The 17,080-nt window shown below is 39.6% G+C and overlaps 2 protein-coding genes across 7 annotated transcripts; both read right to left on the minus strand.

Moving 5' to 3' along the window:
• Window positions 1-438: 438 nt before the first annotated feature.
• LOC107277264 (heat stress transcription factor B-4d) lies at window positions 439-8,948 on the minus strand. 2 transcript variants are annotated; one of them, XM_015772490.3, is made up of 5 exons: window positions 8,596-8,948; window positions 7,085-7,172; window positions 6,833-6,991; window positions 2,889-3,182; window positions 439-1,438 (listed from the first exon to the last, which is right to left on the minus strand). In XM_015772490.3, the coding sequence occupies exons 4-5, from the start codon at window positions 3,171-3,173 to the stop codon at window positions 806-808; spliced, it is 918 nt and encodes a 305-aa protein (XP_015627976.1). In that variant the 5' UTR covers window positions 3,174-3,182; window positions 6,833-6,991; window positions 7,085-7,172; window positions 8,596-8,948; the 3' UTR covers window positions 439-805. The 2 variants fall into 2 exon arrangements, with proteins under 2 accessions (XP_015627976.1, XP_025880035.1); XM_026024250.2 differs by lacking the exons at window positions 6,833-6,991; window positions 7,085-7,172; window positions 8,596-8,948 and adding an exon at window positions 3,378-3,508.
• LOC4332917 (CST complex subunit STN1) lies at window positions 8,921-17,021 on the minus strand. 5 transcript variants are annotated; one of them, XR_010739834.1, is made up of 11 exons: window positions 16,695-17,021; window positions 16,044-16,564; window positions 15,674-15,730; window positions 15,102-15,173; window positions 13,664-13,764; window positions 12,493-12,610; window positions 10,654-10,723; window positions 10,505-10,560; window positions 10,343-10,404; window positions 10,055-10,157; window positions 8,921-9,055 (listed from the first exon to the last, which is right to left on the minus strand). XR_010739834.1 is itself a non-coding variant. In XM_066308271.1 (3 exons), exon 2 carries the CDS (start codon window positions 16,552-16,554, stop codon window positions 16,072-16,074), a length of 483 nt encoding a protein of 160 aa, XP_066164368.1. In that variant the 5' UTR covers window positions 16,555-16,564; window positions 16,695-17,021; the 3' UTR covers window positions 15,340-15,730; window positions 16,044-16,071. The 5 variants fall into 5 exon arrangements, 2 of the variants coding, with proteins under 2 accessions (XP_066164368.1, XP_015631642.1); XR_003241258.2 differs by lacking the exon at window positions 10,654-10,723; XR_003241256.2 differs by lacking the exons at window positions 8,921-9,055; window positions 10,055-10,157; window positions 10,343-10,404; ... (1 more) ...; window positions 10,654-10,723; window positions 12,493-12,610 and having other exon boundaries at window positions 13,532-13,764; window positions 15,102-15,265.
• Between the last annotated feature and the right edge of the window lie 59 nt (window positions 17,022-17,080).

Genomic DNA, 17,080 nt, shown 5'->3' on the forward strand with positions numbered 1-17,080 from the left:
TAAATTTACCGCACCTCACTTTCTCACAAGTGTGTCATGTCACACAAAGTGAGGCACAATTTGTTAGCCAGTGTGGCTAAGTTTAGCAATAATTTGAGTCTATGATGCGTAGACCTAATGACTAGCGAAGTGAGACATGATATAAGTGTGATAACCAACCAAACAATATACTAACAAATTGTGACATGCTTAAGATTTGGCATGGCAACCATTGGGAGCCAACCAAATAGCCTGTAAACCTACCATAGCACTTACAATGTTAATTCGTCCGTCAAATAAACAAGAAAACAATATTGACTGATGCATGTAAAGAGAATCGACTCACATTCTTCCTAGTTTACACAATTTCCTCTGGCTAGCTAAAAATCTTAAAAGAAAAACGAAAGTTCGACAAGAAAACCTTCTTGCTCTAACTAGCTATCGACTACCACCCTCGAATAATCTTAACTCGATCATGCTCCCTGGAGAAAAACAATCAAGTTACAACTGGCTAGTTCTTGCAGATCAATAATCAGGACTGATGGACTATCTCTAATTAATAACAAAAATTACTAACAAACAAACTAGGACCGGCCTACTACTACACTCTCATGCATTCCTACGTACATATCAGATCAAACAAAAACAATTAACTGAGCCACATAAAATGCCTGCTATCTAGCTACCCTGGGCAGGTTATACAGCTGCAGCTACGTACGTACGTACAAACGTACCTCTCACTATGTACACTACAATTAAGCATTCAAGCTACGTAGGAGTACGTGCTAGTGTGCTACAGTGACCTAAGTTTAGCTAGCTAGCTAAGCTACCCCTCGCTTCCCTGCTCGTCTCCTTCGTCTTCCTGCACCAGCTGCACCCTCCTCTTCTTGCCATGGTCGTCGTCCAGCCGGACGCCGAACAGCCGCACCGCCGCGTCGTCGTCGTTGTCACCGGACGGCGAGGCGGCGCAACGGCGGCGTTCGGTCGTCGACGGGCCGAGCTCCACCAGCCTGCAGCTGGTGGCGGCCGCCAGCGGCGGCGGCGCCACTGGCTCCACGTGGTTCTGCAGGAAGTAGATGATGTCGTTGTAGAGCTTCCTCATGTGCGCCAGCTCCGACAGCAGCAGCGAGTTGCGCCGCCGCAGCTGCCGGTTGTCCTCCGACAGCGCCGCCAGCAAGTCGCCTCCGCCGCCGGCGTAGTCCGCCGGAGAGGAGCAGTACTCTTCCTGGAAATGGTAGGCTGCTGCTGCTGCTGCTCCAACCGGAGGAGACCTCGGCGTCGTCGGCGGCGAGAAGAGGCTGAGGGGGTAATGCTGGTGCATCGGGAATGGCGGCGGCGGCTGTGGCTGTGAGCAAGACGACGACTTCCTCCGGTGGATCTCCGAGAGGAGGTGCTTGGCGCCCTTCCTGAAGAACTCGTTGGCGAACTCCCACCTGTCAGCCACTATCTTCCTGAAACCCTGCAAAATTAACCAAAAAGCAAAACATGGTAATGTTTCATGCTTGATAGTTGATTACATAAAGATTCAATAAGCAATTAATCAACATCGAGATGATTAAATTTGGGGATAAAAAAAGTACAAAATGAATGAGTATATGTATGGCCGTATTTGTTGTGTAATAAATTGATGATGCTGGAGCTGGACTCAATGCCATTGATGCAGGAGTTCGTATACTATACGCATGTGCATGCATAATGTCAATATTTTGTCTGCCAATGATTGGTGCACGAGGGTATGCATGCATGGTGTGGAGTACTCTAGTTTTCTGAAAAATGCAAGTCAAATTAACTAAAGTGAAGGAGCATCGATAAAAGTTGTATATATTAAAAGATTTATCCAAAGCCGGCTGGTGAGCAAAACATGGGAAATGATACAAATGCTATTTAATTAGGCACATGATAACATGAGCTAGTATACTTAGTATTCCATCAAATTAAGAAAATAGCTCAAATGACTTTGTTATCCTTCATCTATTTGAAAAGTTAAGTCATTTATTATCAGTGAGAGGAATAGCATGTATTTGCAAGATCGAACATGAAAGAAACGATTTAAAAAAAATCTTAGAAATTCCAAAGCAATTATGTTTAGGATAAAATTGAGATGGCTCTAGTGCTAAATGACTATATTTGGAATCGGGGAGAGTACTATGTACTAACTACTGCTACTAACTAGTGAGGCGAAGAGAAGGCTCTTGGCAACTATTTTTGGAGTTAAATACATGATTAATTAAGTACAAATCACAAGATCAAGACATCCAATTAATACATACTAGCACAGTACTGTACTTGTGTGTCCTAAAACAAAAATATGTTTTATTCTACACATATAACATCAACCAAGGAAACATAATAGAGAAAAAGTTTGATTTGAAAGATATCTTTTCCATCATATTTTCCTATGCTGCAAGCTAGATGGATCTTCAAACCAATGGCGCCTCTATTAATTCAATAAACATGCAAATCCAGAACGATAGAACGATAGAGCAAGTTTTCTTGTCTCGTCCTAGGAAACAAGGAATGGATTCTAAACGATGAAATGTCACCGTCAATAACCAGCAGAAAATGGAGTATATATCAGTTGAATTATTGCGGATTGTTGTCCACTACTTTTCAGCACCAAAAACATCAGGGAACACTATAACAGTTTGCACGTGAGCACCTACATGGCTCAATAGACAGAAACAATCTAATCAAAGAATCCCCCAATTTAGTTCTCACTTCTCAGCAAGAAAGAGCAATCAAACGAAAAACTGGCAAGAACATCACCAAAGCGTAGTAGAAACAAGAGGAGATCAAAAAGATGAAATGGAAGAGCTAGCGAAAAAAACAGCATGCATATAACATAATGAGTGAAATTAATTGCGGCATATATATATATATATATACATGCATGATGTATATATGCTTACATAGGTGTTGAGCTGCCTGACGAAGCTGGAGAAGTTGTTGTGCTTGAAGTAGTTTGGGAGGAGGTCCCTGGCGAACTCCGGCGGCCGCCACACCACGAAGGTGGCCTCGTCCTCCCCCCACGACACCACGTCGTCGGTCGACGGGTCGTCCACCAGCTGGTACGTCTTGCTCAGGAACGGCGCCGGCGCCGCCGTCACCGCCGCCGCCGTAGTCGTCGAACGGCCGTGCGAACGCTCCATGGACACCACCATCTCGCCGCCGCACCTCTCCACGAGGAATGCCATCGATCTGGCCTGTAGGTTATAACAACAAGCTTAATGCAGCAAGTTATTAATTAAGCTACCTCTCCACACGGAACAAGAGAAGAACGAGAAGCTTTGTTGCTACTCTACTTTTGCTACTGCTAAGCTACTATACTGTATACTCTCTGATCTCTAGATCTCTCCTCTTCAGCAGCTGAATCTCAAGAGAGTTTCAGTGTGACTCACATGCGCACACACACATACACAAACACGGTTGCAGGGGCACACACCCGGCAGGGCCGGCCGGCTACCCTTCAAATATTCTCTCTTGTGGTGTTGTGGGTCACTGGCTCACTGCCTGGACACTGAACACATGCACACACCCTCTCTACCACTGCCTCCTCCCATCATTATGCATGGATAACTGTGCAAGTGAGTAGCAGCAGCTATACTAGCTAAGCTATGTTTCCTGGATTTGTCCACATGTACGCTTGAACACGTACAGTTAATTGTTGTGCGATCCGTCGAGACCAGCCAAAGCAAGGCCTCGTGAAGTTTTGCTGCTGGGAAACTACTGTTCGGTAGTGGTACTCCATGTGAGTATGTGACAGCATATGCATGCATGTACCGTATATATACAGGCGTAAACGTGTATATATATATAGCGTGCTTGCAAGTACGAGCAGCTATAAGCTATAGCTAACTGCATACGTGCATGGTAAGCACGTTATAGCCATGTAGGGGTAGTACATCAACACATGCATGATGCCTTCATTTCAAATTTGAATCACAAAAGTAAGTATATTTTAAAACAGAGAGGAGTATATGATGTAGGCAAAGAACAAAAATGAAGAAAAAGAAAGACATATATGCATCTAGATACTCCTTCCGTTTCAAGTTATAAGACGTTTTGACTTTGGTTAAAGTTAAACTACTCTAAGTTTAGAATGTAGAGTAGTTTAACTTTTTTCTATAAAATTTAGAGTAGTTTGACTTTAACTAAAGTCAAAACGTTTCAGGTTATAAGATGTTTCAAGTTTGGCTAAGTTTATAGACAAATATAATAATATTTATATTATCAAATTAGTTTTATTAAATTAATAATTAAACATATTTTATAATAAATTTATCTTGGGTCGAAAATATTAATATTTTTTCCTATAAACTTGGTTAAACTTGAAGCAATTTGACTTTGACCAAAGTCAAAAACATCTTATAACCTAAAACGAAAAACGAAGGGAGTAGCTAGCACCGTTCTTATATATGGCATCTTTCTCTTATACCTGTAAGCCCATTTATACTTCATAATTATTTAATCAATTCAAGTTGATTAACCAGTCAATACTAATTTTGTAGTCCTACTAATTTTCCTTCTTCTTGGAAGACTGGCCATATATGTAATGTAAGTACCACTCTCTGGTCTCTATCCATGCATTTTACAGTATGTAAACAGGATATCTAGCGTAGCCTTCATATATGACACATTACATATGCGACACCACATACTATCAAATTAACCCATGCATGCACTAGTTATAAATTCAAACAAAATGCTCAGCAAGAAAAGTACGAGCCTCATCGGTTACCCATATATTCTCTAATAAGCCAAACAACTTATTAGGGAATAAAAATTAATTGAGTAAATTTCACAAAACTACAGGTATTTTGACCAAATTATCACAAAACTACAGATTTAAGGAGTTGTCTCACAAAACTATATATTTAGCACCAAATTTATCACAAAACTACAGATTTTAGATTAAGTATCATAAAAATGCATATTTAATATTGAACTTATCATAAAACTACAACTTTTGGAGTTTAAATCCCTAGCACCATTATTATGGTGGAGCTATAAACATAATTACTTTGTGATTAAATTGATTCTAAACCTGTAGTTTTGTGATAATTTAGTTACTAAATATGTAGTTTTGTGACACTTCATCTTAAATGTGTAGTTTTGTGATAAATTTGGTGTTACATGTGTAGTTTTGTGATACACCGAGTTAAATCTGTAGTTTTGTAATAATTTGGTCATAGTATCTGTAGTTTTGTGAAATTTACTCAAATTAATTTATAAGTAAAATTTTTATATATTTGTTCGTAGCGACTTAAAAGCAAACGTTAAAAGGAAATTACGTCGAAAATATCTTAAAATCAAGTTCAAAAATTTATTTTGGCTTTTGCTTTGGGTTATTAGGGCAACCGATGGGGCTCTACGTAGTGAAAGAAATAGGAAATTCTAGAGCAGTCAATCAATCTACACGATATTTTATCCCTAAATAAGTACACTTATAGCACATTCAAATTTTGTCACACAATAAGTGTATTTTCTAGATACTGCTTTTCCCCAACCACCCCTTATTGTTCAAATCTTACCCCTAACTACCTTCTAACTCCTAACCCCTCCTTCATTGAATTAGGGCATGGACATCTGTCATTTTCCTTGCACAACAATTAGAGCAGTTACAATAGCAGACTATAAGCCAGCTATAAACACATTTCGAGGGGATAAAAGAGGAGAGAGAAGAGCAGCGGGCTACAGATTTATAGTCAACAACAGCACGGACTTTAAAATGCAATGTATGTATGATAGGCTGGACCAGGTATTAATAGTATGGTATATGTTTATAGGTAACTATTGTATGAATATGCTATTAAATTGATTATACATGATTTGGAGTCGGTAGTTGGCTATACTATGCTCATAGTCTTCCTGAGTGCTAGCTAGAAATGCACTTATTTAGAGATAGAAGTAGTACTCCCCCTATCTACTTTTGATAGCCATATTTCATTTTGGCACACATACCAAGGATAAGTGATTCTACTTATCATCCATTAGACATGCTACTAGTCATTCCTCGTAAACAAGCGATTCATTAATATTTACGTTTCTCAATGCCCATGTAACCAATCTTGTGTGGAAGAATGGAGAGTCACGTATTAAATCCAAGAAAACCATTAAGATGATAAGTTGTTGGATTGATATATACCTATCAAAAATAAATTTTTCAGATTTAGAAATATGACTATCAAAGTAGATGGAGGGAGTATTAAATAAGAGTACATACTACTGACTGGAATCCCCATGGTATATAGTGACCAAATTATTCTGCCATCTGACCTTGCTACTTGCTTTATGCAAAGATGTGTTTGTTTGCAGAGAAAGAAAGCAGGTACTTTGTGCGTTAATGAGTACTAACAAGTTTCAAGGCATACCCGTGACTTTCAGAGCATTGAACATCAAAATACTAGGAAAAAAACCCTTTTTTGATCCAACATCAATTTCCTACTGCTCTCTCGAGCCATTGGAGTATAGTACTGCAGCATGCATCGTATGCATGGGTAATCTGCAGGTAGCTGCAGCTTCCATTAATATCATATCTATGAGCAAGAGAACAAAACACTTCTCTCCCCAACTTGTTGAAATAATGATCAACATTTAAAGTTTTCCTCTCTGTTTTTTTTTTTTGACATGGATTGATTAATTGAACTTTCACCATGTATGTTTGTCCACTTAGAACAACATGAAAGTTGATGCATGCTTCTTCTAGTACTTGGGATTTGAGGAAGGAAAAAAGGTCTTGATTATGATTCATAAAATCAATGCTAGCTATTCTTCACAAAACGAGGCAAAGATATAGACAAATATTACAAATTAGTAACTGAAAAACATGCCTGGAAGAGAAAAGAGAGATGACCTTTAATTAGAGGAGAACACATAGCTGGATGTAAAAGCTGGGTGATGGACATTCTGTTGTGAGTGCAGCCGTGCAGTACTCATGATCTCCTCTAGTCCTCTGTCCCTGTCTTCTTTCCTTTTTCTTTTTCTTCTATAGCACCAGTTTCCCTCAGTCAAACTAGATCCAATAGGGTAATACATATGGCACCCCAATTAGACAATCCATTTCAGAGCAACTTTGGCGATGCAGTTAGCTATTAGCTTGTCATACCTCTCAGTTGTGCATTAAGGCAGACATGGTCTAGTGATCTAAAAGTTGTTGCCATATAGCTGATCAGCTATAGCTTGAGGGCCAAAACCTACAAGGAATAATGACACCTAAAAACATTAAACAAGTCAAGAAGCCATAAGGAGATGGGCACATATATACAATACATAGATATAATTCTGATAGAAACTGTTTGCGTTCTGTAGTGTTGGCTGTGAGGTTTGAATATAATGGAAGATTCTGTTCCACATATGACAAGCTGCTTTAATGATGTGTTTGCAGAGACATTTTATGAGTACATCACATGACCTTTCTCTATCGCACATGTGGCCCACTGCATTTGTGGCCGCTGGGCATGTCTAGATCTAGCCTTTGACTGGCTAGATCATATAACACACCAAGAAAAAGAAAGAGAAATGATGAAGATGTAAAAGATTGAGAATACTATGTTGAGTCTTCTATATATAACTTTTAGCACAGGTAATATCAGACATTTTTTGTAGTTAGCTTGTGATCCTAGACTTCATTATTTCCATATCATTTCTAAGGGTAGATTCCTTATGTGCTAATAAGAACTCACATGCATGATCCAATATTATCAGTGCGATATATAGTGAGTGTCAAACAGTGATTGCAATTTTCCGAAATTTCGGTAATTTCAGACCCCCACCGGCAAATCAATATATCGACCGAAATGTTTGGGTTTCTCAATTTTTTGTTGAAGTTGGTCAAAGTTTATTCAAATTCAGTCAAATTTCAAAAAATTTCGGTCCTACCAAAATGACCGAAATTTCCGCCGAAATCGAAAGTGTAAGCAAGGGTGTCAAATCAGGGAATATTTAAAATTTAAACAGCATATATATAAGAAATTTATCCCCTTTTCTTCTCTATTGGGGAGGCCCTAATTGCCTAAATGCTACTGAAATGCAACTTTCTCACACAATATTAATTTATACTTTTAATCTCACACAATCCGTTTGATATTAACCATACTGAAATGCAACTTCCTTCTAGGGTTCAACTTTCCACCTGAAAAGTGTTCCCTGGGCCTTTTTACAATATAATGACGGGGAACTGATAATTGGTTACTACTGTTAAAATTTTAATTCTTATTCAGTTTTATCCAATTTTATTTTAAAATTTCTACGACTTTCAACCTCAAATGAATAGCTTGCCATATCAAACAGTATCCAAATCAATAACCATCTGCCACAGGAGCACTGTTCAACGTTCATTCCGGAGGAGGTGATCAGGGGAATGAACAAGTACCCTCCGTCCCTCCCTGCTGGTTTCTTTTACCAATGAAGATCGTCATTAGAATAGGCAAGATAATAACAAGAGTACGACTGTACAATACTCTGTGCAAATAAGACTGTCTAGCTAGTTAGGGCGTGCATGTGAATACAGACCACTGCTCATGGATGCATATGCATTTTGGTCCTAGACCGCTGCATGGGGAAGAGCTACGTAGACTGTTGAATTTTAGCATGCATGGTTGCCACTCTTGTACGTACCTGATGACTCCCTGGAACCTCGTGACAATTGGATGTGCTTGACTAAATAGATATCCTTTATGAACCCGCCAAGGGGCGAACTTTCTCTCCCACTCTTAGACTGTGTTTAGTTCCACGTTAAAATTGGAAGTTTGACTAAAATTAGAAGTTTAACTAAAATTAGAAGTTTGAAGAAAAAAGTTGGAAGTTTATATATGTAGGAAAGTTTTGATGTGATGGAAAAGTTGGAAGTTTGAAGAAAAAGTTGAAAACTAAACCAAGCCTTAGGCTGTGTTTAGTTCCAAAATAATTCTTCAAACTTCCAACTTTTCAATCACATCAAAACTTTCCTACACACACAAACTTCCAACTTTTCCGTCACATCGTTCCAATTTCAACCAAACTTCCAATTTTGATGTGAACTAAACACAGCCTTAGCTTGATTTATTATTTTTCTTTTCAGAAAGAAGAATCAATATCCCTGCAAAAGAATCAGCAACCAGAATGAGGAATGGACCAACTAGAGCCACCATCATGGATCCCAGCACCCTGTACAAAATAATGCTTTGCATGACCATTCTCCATCATTACATGATATTTTTCAGGCACACAGAAGCATCTCTGTATGGATATGTTTAAATGCAGTCGTCTTGAAGATATGAGCAAGTTTGCTTTGTCCCGGCACAATTTCATAACATAATTAAAAACGATGGGATAATATCTGGATATGGCCAAGTTTTCGCAATTCCCACAGCGGGCATGAAAGATAGTGACATTAACCATTAGGCAGCAGTAGTTATTATTTCTGGACTAATGCCATTGCTTAGAGCGCAGGAATATTATTGGGAGAAAACTAAAGGAAATTAGAAATGGGCATTTCAAATGGAGTCAGTGGAATTTTGCATGAACTAGGGAATATGTACTCAAGCATTTAAAATGGACCCATTCTAGACTCCAGCTTTTATTTCACTGTTGAATAAAAGAAGTCGTTTTTATTTTTTTTTAAACATCGTTTTTATTCTTAAAAAATATAGAGATTTTTGACAGATGAATGTGTATAATTGGGAGTTAAGGTGTCTGCTACTACTAGAAAACAGAGTTTAGTGAAATCAGTGGAAAAGATACTATTCTTTTTTGAACATCGAAAAGGGGATACTATTCTTTTTTGAACGTCGAAAAGGTCCATTCTTTTTTTCTTAAAAAATAGCCACAAACAACCTGGTAGAGATTTTTATGCAGGGAACAGAAAAAGGAAGAAAAGGTGATTCAAGAGGGTTGCCTAGCCAAAGGAAGCTTTTCAGAGAACATTTCCTTCTGCTCAGAGAGAGAGAGAGAGAGAGAGAGAGAGAGAGAGGTGCATGCATGGGCCAGAGGACTCAGGTTCAGATCATTAAGGGAAAACTGATTAAAGTCTGTTCTCATAATAAAGGAGGTGTAAAGATGTGAGTTTACCACCCCTCTTTTCCAAACTCTTACACACCTCACATGTGCATGCTCCCCAGCAACTCTCTCATGCTGCCATGGCCCATGGGTTGCCTTAGGATACAGACAGGAATGCTTCTGGGCACTAGATTTAGATGTTTCTGCAGTAATAAACAGAGAGAGTCATCATCTTGTGTCCAGAGCCTCGCAGATGAACGGATTGTACCATCTGATTCAACTAAGCATGCATGCAATCATCCTATAGTACATATCATACTAATGCTCTTAACAGGTGAAACTTCTTAAACAAAGAAAGGAAGACATTTTAGTGTGTATCTGAGTATACCTCTGTCCTGTAAAGAAAAGCTTGACGATGTCTCTCAAAAGCTTTCATAAAAAATCTTCTCCCTAGAATATAAAAGAGACAAACCTTTAAACTCGAGATATGCTCGGAGAATGGAGAGCAAGCAGCTTTAGAATAGGCGAGCAAAAGAGAACTGGAACTCACTCGGCCACCTGTACAGCCCGATCCGTTTGTAGTGTAAGATTGATAAATCCCTGCTCCTATTAAACATGAATAAGTATTGAGTTAGAAGAGAATCTCCAAAACAGAAGTTAAAGACAAGTCAACATTAAATGGTATAAAAATCAAGCAACCTTTCAAAGTTTCAATACCACATGCTAGATCTTCTTCTTATTCATTCTGTGTTTTGCGAAAACAAACACACTGCCAAAAGAAAAAACAAGTCGCCAGTTACCACCGCACATGACACGTCAGATATCTGAATGGGAGGTAAGCAAAGATACAGGAGCAGCTGGCGCACACATCTGGCGCGGCTAGCAGCAGCAGAACGAGCCCATGCATGCGGCACACTGACGGCCAGCTAGCTCACTAATTATTTCTGCCCATAAATGGCCTTGCTATAGGAGCAGCAGTCGACCAGACATGAGTCCAAGCTCGTGCACTGCACACGTGAGTTGACACCAGGATTCATGTGCATGAAGGTTCCAACACACACACACACACTCAAACACTCACACACAAGCATTAAACTTAAGCTACACACCAATCTGGAGACCGCAGCTATGCTCTGTACGGTGCAGTCGAGCACTCCCACCCATCTATCTCTCTTTCACGGAGACAGAGGCCCTGTTTAGTTCCTCCTCCAAATTTTTTTATGTATACGGACACACATTTCAAGTATTAAACGTAGACTAATAACAAAACAAATTACAGATTTCACCTGTAAACTGCGAGACGAATTTATTAAGCCTAATTAATCTATTATTAGCAAATGTTTACTGTAGCACAACATTGTCAAATCATGGCATAATTAGGCTTAAAAGATTCGCCTCGCAATTTACATGTAAACTGTACAATTATTTTTTTTTCATCCACATTTAATGCTCTATACATGTGTACAAACATTTAATGTGATGGAATTTTTTGAAGTTTGAAGGAAACTAAACACAAAATAAAGGCAGAGCCAAGGTCTCCGGTGACTAGCCCTGTGTGGGCTCCTGTTCTACCACATGGATTCACATGCGCCAACGCCTCCTACCATTAGTTTTCATCTTTTCAAAATCTTATTCACCAGAGGTGAACAGTTATACATGTTTCTGTGTGTATCTGCTGTTTGCCTGGCCTCTGCACCTGAAGCTAGCAATTTCCTTTTCTTTTTTCTATTTTACAGGCACTATGAGCTGTAGGTGGCTTTGCATAGAGCCATGCACGCAGGCACAGATCTTTCCAACCTCTTCTTCCCGAATCTAATCATTCAGGGGTCAGCATTGGCCTGTTCTCTAGAGAGATCACAGTGCGTTGGTAAAAGAAAAAGGATGCCCACTAGTCTAAAACTATGAATGGATCAATCACATACTATACTCATGTTTAACCCTTTGGAATCAGAAAAAAGGGAAGTCTACCATTGATAGCTCCTATTCAGTGTTTACACTCAAGTTGTACAGTAAGATATTCCCAGGAGGTAGGAACTATAGAGCACCTAAAGACTTTTGTTTCATCAAGGAGAACTACACTGAAGTTGAGCATCTAGTGCCAGCCATTCTTTCAGCATTTAAGCGAAGTGATGATCGAAAGAAGCAAATAAACCATATGATTTATTACCTTAATTAGTTTATTAAGAATACAGAACATTAGATTGATATAAATAGCAAGATACAGGGATAAAATATACAGAGAAGAGCTACTATACATCACTAAGTTAGATTCATCATCTATGAACAATTCTTTTTTTTTTAAAAAAAAAAAGCTCAGCCCCAAGGGGAAAGAATTATGAACACTTTATCTGGAATAAAAGAAACATCAGAAAATATCAAACAGGCACAGATCTATTACCAGTTTAACTCCACTATAAAATGCAGTTTTAGTAAATCCCACAGTTTATTAAGGTCAAAACATCTTCAAAGCACTCCAATTAAGACATTATATGTGACCTCCAAAGAAGTCAAGGATGAAGACAGCTCCACTCCACTTACCATATGTGGATCCCATCATGCAGTCCTGAACTGTTCTCTGATCTAATTTTCTGGCCTCCTGCTTATCCAAGTACAAGGTAAATTAAAGGTAACAAGATTCACCAGAGTTTGTTGCCCCCTAGAGAGGTAAAAATATCTTGTCAACTTCATGGTGAATGGTCTGATCCTGTTTGAATTATTTTTTTTTCTTGAACCTTTTTAATATTTAATTTTCGTCCACATTTTTTTCCATATCGTACTGTTTAAATATGTGGGAATTAAACAAAAAGAAAGTCCTTATGATCCAGTATGCCAAGGAAATCATAAATTTTCCAATCAGACAAGTTCTCTATTTTTCAGATTTGACACCAAACACGTACACTAAAACTGGCTAAGAAAAAAAAACCGATCTGATCAACACATCAGACAGCATGTGACCAGTACACTGGCATGCTAGAAGGACAATGTAGAAGATGTGACAATTTACTAGCAACAAAATAACATGGGATGTCTCTATAGCGTGCTAAAAGGGAAGCCAGTAACCAGCAGGGAAGGGCATATGCAGGGAATTAACCAAGTGACGGAAGAATGTTGCTAGCAATGATTGTCCTAGTGAGCTCCTCTTTTGAGATGCCTCCATTGAGGTGGTCTCAGTAGATACTGAAACAAAGATTTAGATCTCCATGGCTAAAGCGGGAGAGAGGAAAGAAGAGGAAAAGCAAATGGGAATCATTAGAACTTGCCAACTTTCTGAACGCAGTTGGTCCACTCTGGAATCAAAAGGAGTCAAATGGCCTATAAAGATTAGGAGTTTTCTAAAAGCTGTGACTTTACACTGTAACTCTTATCTAGTGAAAGAATGTTGTCTTAAACATGGTATGGCTAAAGGTGGAGGTTGTCTTTACAGTAAAAAGAAGCAATGCATTACCAATGACAAGGCGAAAAATGCCTTTAAGAATGGAGGATTTTCTTGTGGCTGTGATAAAACAAGAGCTGAATACTAGTGTCATATAATAGCATGGTCAAATGTGTAGACACTCTTGAAGTAAAAGCTACTGACATACTTCCATAATTTATTGGACTTTTAATATTTTGTCAAGGTTGGTTAAGTATTTTTTTCATCAAACTAAATAGTGAAAGAATAAAAGCAGAAAACAGAGGTATGAACATAGGTTATAGGAAACTCAAGTACTTGCATATATTCGTGCAATGCAGTCCGGAAAGAAGGATAAATCCAAAGTGTACTGGTAGATTCCTCTAGTACCTTCGTTTGGTCCAAGGGATTTCCCATACCTGCAGAAAAGCAAAAGTCACTTTTGAGTTTAAAGGAAACATGGACTTGCATAGGATTGTCACTATCAGGAAAAACAGTAGTTATAAAACTCAACTTTGAAAGGATGGCACTTCTTTTCACACAATCCAAAAAAGCGACAAAGGATCCTAAGAATAATGTGATACAATAAATTGTTGCAACATCAACAGCTCTAGTATATTTCATACGATATCTGCATTTCTCTTACAAACAGTAATTAAATAAAATTAGCTCTGTAAACAGCAATCCTTTATGACCTCGTCCGATTACTGTAAATTGCAATATGAATATTCTAGAAGCTAAAAGAATTCATTACCACTGAATTGCCTTGTATTCCTGTGTGTGTTTTAGGTGTCCACAAGACATTGCTAAACCACTGAAACCCCAAAATAAATTGCATTGGGTCCTTTGACCATTTTGAACTAATGAATCTCAAATTATGCTGACAATGGATCCAAATTTCAAATAAACGCTACACGACTAAATTTGTGATGCCACTGCTATTCGATTAACATAGCAAACATGATGACATGTCACAGCTTCAATTGGACAACCATCTTAGTCTAGCCTCTCAAGTTTTGCTACCTCTCAGCTTTCAATTACTGTGGATACAGATTATTTCCTTATCAGTTATATTGAATATGGCTCATGATACAAACATATATGCAGAGGTGATCACAATCTGATCATTATTTTCTTGGTTTTAAGCATAAAAATTGAAGCTATTTATCCCAAAGAGTCTTTAGGATGAAAACAACATCTCAAGCATAATTGCTATATTTTTTGTGACACTTGTGAGTCACCACCAAGCATTAAGTTACCTCATAGCACAAATAAAATAGACTATCTATTAGCTATTTAGTTATCACCACAAAAAGCTTTAATTGATCACCACAGTAAATTTTGGCACCTAACAGTTTGTTGTCAGAGTGACAACATCATACAGGTTTCTCATGGAAATGCAACAATCCTCAGTCTGCACTTTGACCTCAGCAAACAAGTATAGAACAGTTTATAGTATGAAATGAAACATGTTTACATAACTGCAGCAAGAAATTAAGTGGATGCTCCAAAAGATCAAACAACAGTACAAATTTTCCTAAAATAAACTACAGGATTTACCAAATGTAAAATACATCATTGAATATAAAAATAAAGCTTAGTTAGCACTGATCTAGAAAAAAGGGAAACTAATGGAAAATTCTGTTTGATGCTAAGGGGATATTGTGTGCATGCTATAACATATTAAATGTATGACAGGATAAAAAGATATGCGCTGTGAGTTGGTGGAATTCTTCGCAGACAATATCATTAGTACCTTGCCCAATTCTGCAGACATGAAGAAAAGGCCATCAATTTGTCTTCTGTTCTAGTGCTTTCAATTCTGGACCTTTGTTCACAGGACAGGTATTAGAAACCAATGTATCTGTAGTGCACCCTTCTCTAAATTTATCTTTGCAGCCTCAATCTGAACCTGAATAACTATAACTCGAGCAAATCACTGATAATTCACTGCCAAAATTAAAACATTCTTCACTGCAATCTAAATGGTTCTCTCTTGTTCTTTTACTTCTATCTGTCTGTCTTTCTTTGGCTTTCACTAATCATCGTATTCCTTTACTATCTCAGGAATATCTTACTTGAAGATAGGTCCATGAAACACACTCTGTCATTCTACCATAAGTTGTAAGCCAAGTCGCTATCTTAAAAAGGCATACCTGCTAGAAGCATATAAGCTTATAGCTTCATCCCAAGTATTAACCATATTAACATACTACATCTGTATCTTTGGCTGTTTTGTCTTTTTTTTTTTCTTTCGATAGCTGGTTCTTATTTCTTTACATAAGCATTAATACTACGAGAAGCTGCTGCAGATGCATTGCAAAGTACCTTAGAAGCTGATAATGCGGTTGCCCATATTTTCTCCTCTCCTAGTTCAGCTTGATCCTGCAATATGAACAACTGATGTTGGTCAGACAAGCTTGGCTTCAGTGGAAGAAGAGGACTAAAATGAGATAGCAGCAACATAGTTTGGTCCAAAATGCAATCTCCTGTCACTAGGAGCCTCTGTATTTAGATATAAATAAACTAGACACAAACAAGTGAACAACCCTGATGCTTAATGGGGTAAATCCAACAGAATGAACCCAAAAGTCTCTGCAAATAACAACAGAGCTTGTCACATGCATTACAGGATTGTCTCACAGTTCAAATCTTCAGCAATTCCACAAAGAAACATCAAACATATTCTGAACATTACATTGCACGAACTTCCTCCGAGATGAGCCTCAAGCAGAAGGCGGCCGCAGATCGTAACATTCCTTGGCCATGCGAATACATTGCAACCAATGCATCACCTCCACATTAGGGTCCTTCTCCAGAACAACATCTCTAACAGCAATCTGGATCGCACCACGGTACAATACAATCCTGCCTCGAACCCTCAACAGAGTGCCCAGGCTCACCACCTCTGACATCCTCAACGCCATCTCTGCAGTTGGATCAGAATCTGATGCCCTGGATGAACTGCTCGCAGCATTCAGGTAGTGGTGGTTCAGCCACAGCACGCACGGCACGCATCCGGTGCCATCGTCCACCAGAAACCGGAGGAACTTCTCCCTGCGATCACGGGAAACCACGACGCCGACGATCTCGGCACGAGTAACCGTACGGCCGCAGCGAGCGAACGAAGGCGGCGAGGTGTGGCGGGAGGCCAGGGAGAGGAGATCGGCAGCCAGGAGCTTGACGTGCACGAGATGGAGAGAATCCATGGGAGGCGACCTGTCCAATTTTTGGGAAGAGAGATGCAGCAGGTTCGAGACTCAGAAATGTTCGGGCACCAAACGAAAAAAAAGGATGAAATCAACATCCAACTCTAGCAATTTTGGGGGGAGTCGAGGAATCATTTCACCTCTGCCTCTTGTCAGCTTCGCTCCTGCAGGTCTCCCTCTGATGGAGGATCGCAGCTGCTGTCGCCGCTGCCGCGCCGCCCTCTACTGGCCGCGATCGCCGCCGCCCTAGGCTTAGACAGGGGTTCGAGGTGACGGGAGGCCTCGCCGCGTCGCCGGGGAGGCGCACGTCGAGAATGGGCGGAGCTACCGACGGGAGGAGCCGTACTGAAGGCCCGCCGCCACCGCCGCCCGCCGCCGCCGCCGCCGATGGAGAAGACGAGCGTGCAGTGCAGCTGCAGCACGGCTCGTCGGGAATCGGTAGTGCCCGGCGGCGCGGCTCTCGGGCTGCTCGCTTTTCACCGGCCCGGCCCAGATATAATGGTAGGCCCAGTCCGGCCCGGATCAA

Source organism: Oryza sativa, chromosome 3, assembly GCF_034140825.1.
Source record: "Oryza sativa Japonica Group chromosome 3, ASM3414082v1".
NCBI lineage: Eukaryota > Viridiplantae > Streptophyta > Magnoliopsida > Poales > Poaceae > Oryza > Oryza sativa.

What these genes read in the sequence shown, in the direction of transcription:
- LOC107277264 (XM_015772490.3), bottom strand. Translation starts at nt 3,173, where the DNA reads ATGGCATTCCTCGTGGAGAGGTGCGGCGGCGAGATGGTGGTGTCCATG. An exon ending in TCAGGCAGCTCAACACCTAT is followed by an intron (nt 1,439 to 2,888) that starts GTAAGCATATAT and finishes TTAATTTTGCAG; the next exon opens with GGTTTCAGGAAGATAGTGGC.
- LOC4332917 (XM_066308271.1), bottom strand. Translation starts at nt 16,554, where the DNA reads ATGGATTCTCTCCATCTCGTGCACGTCAAGCTCCTGGCTGCCGATCTC.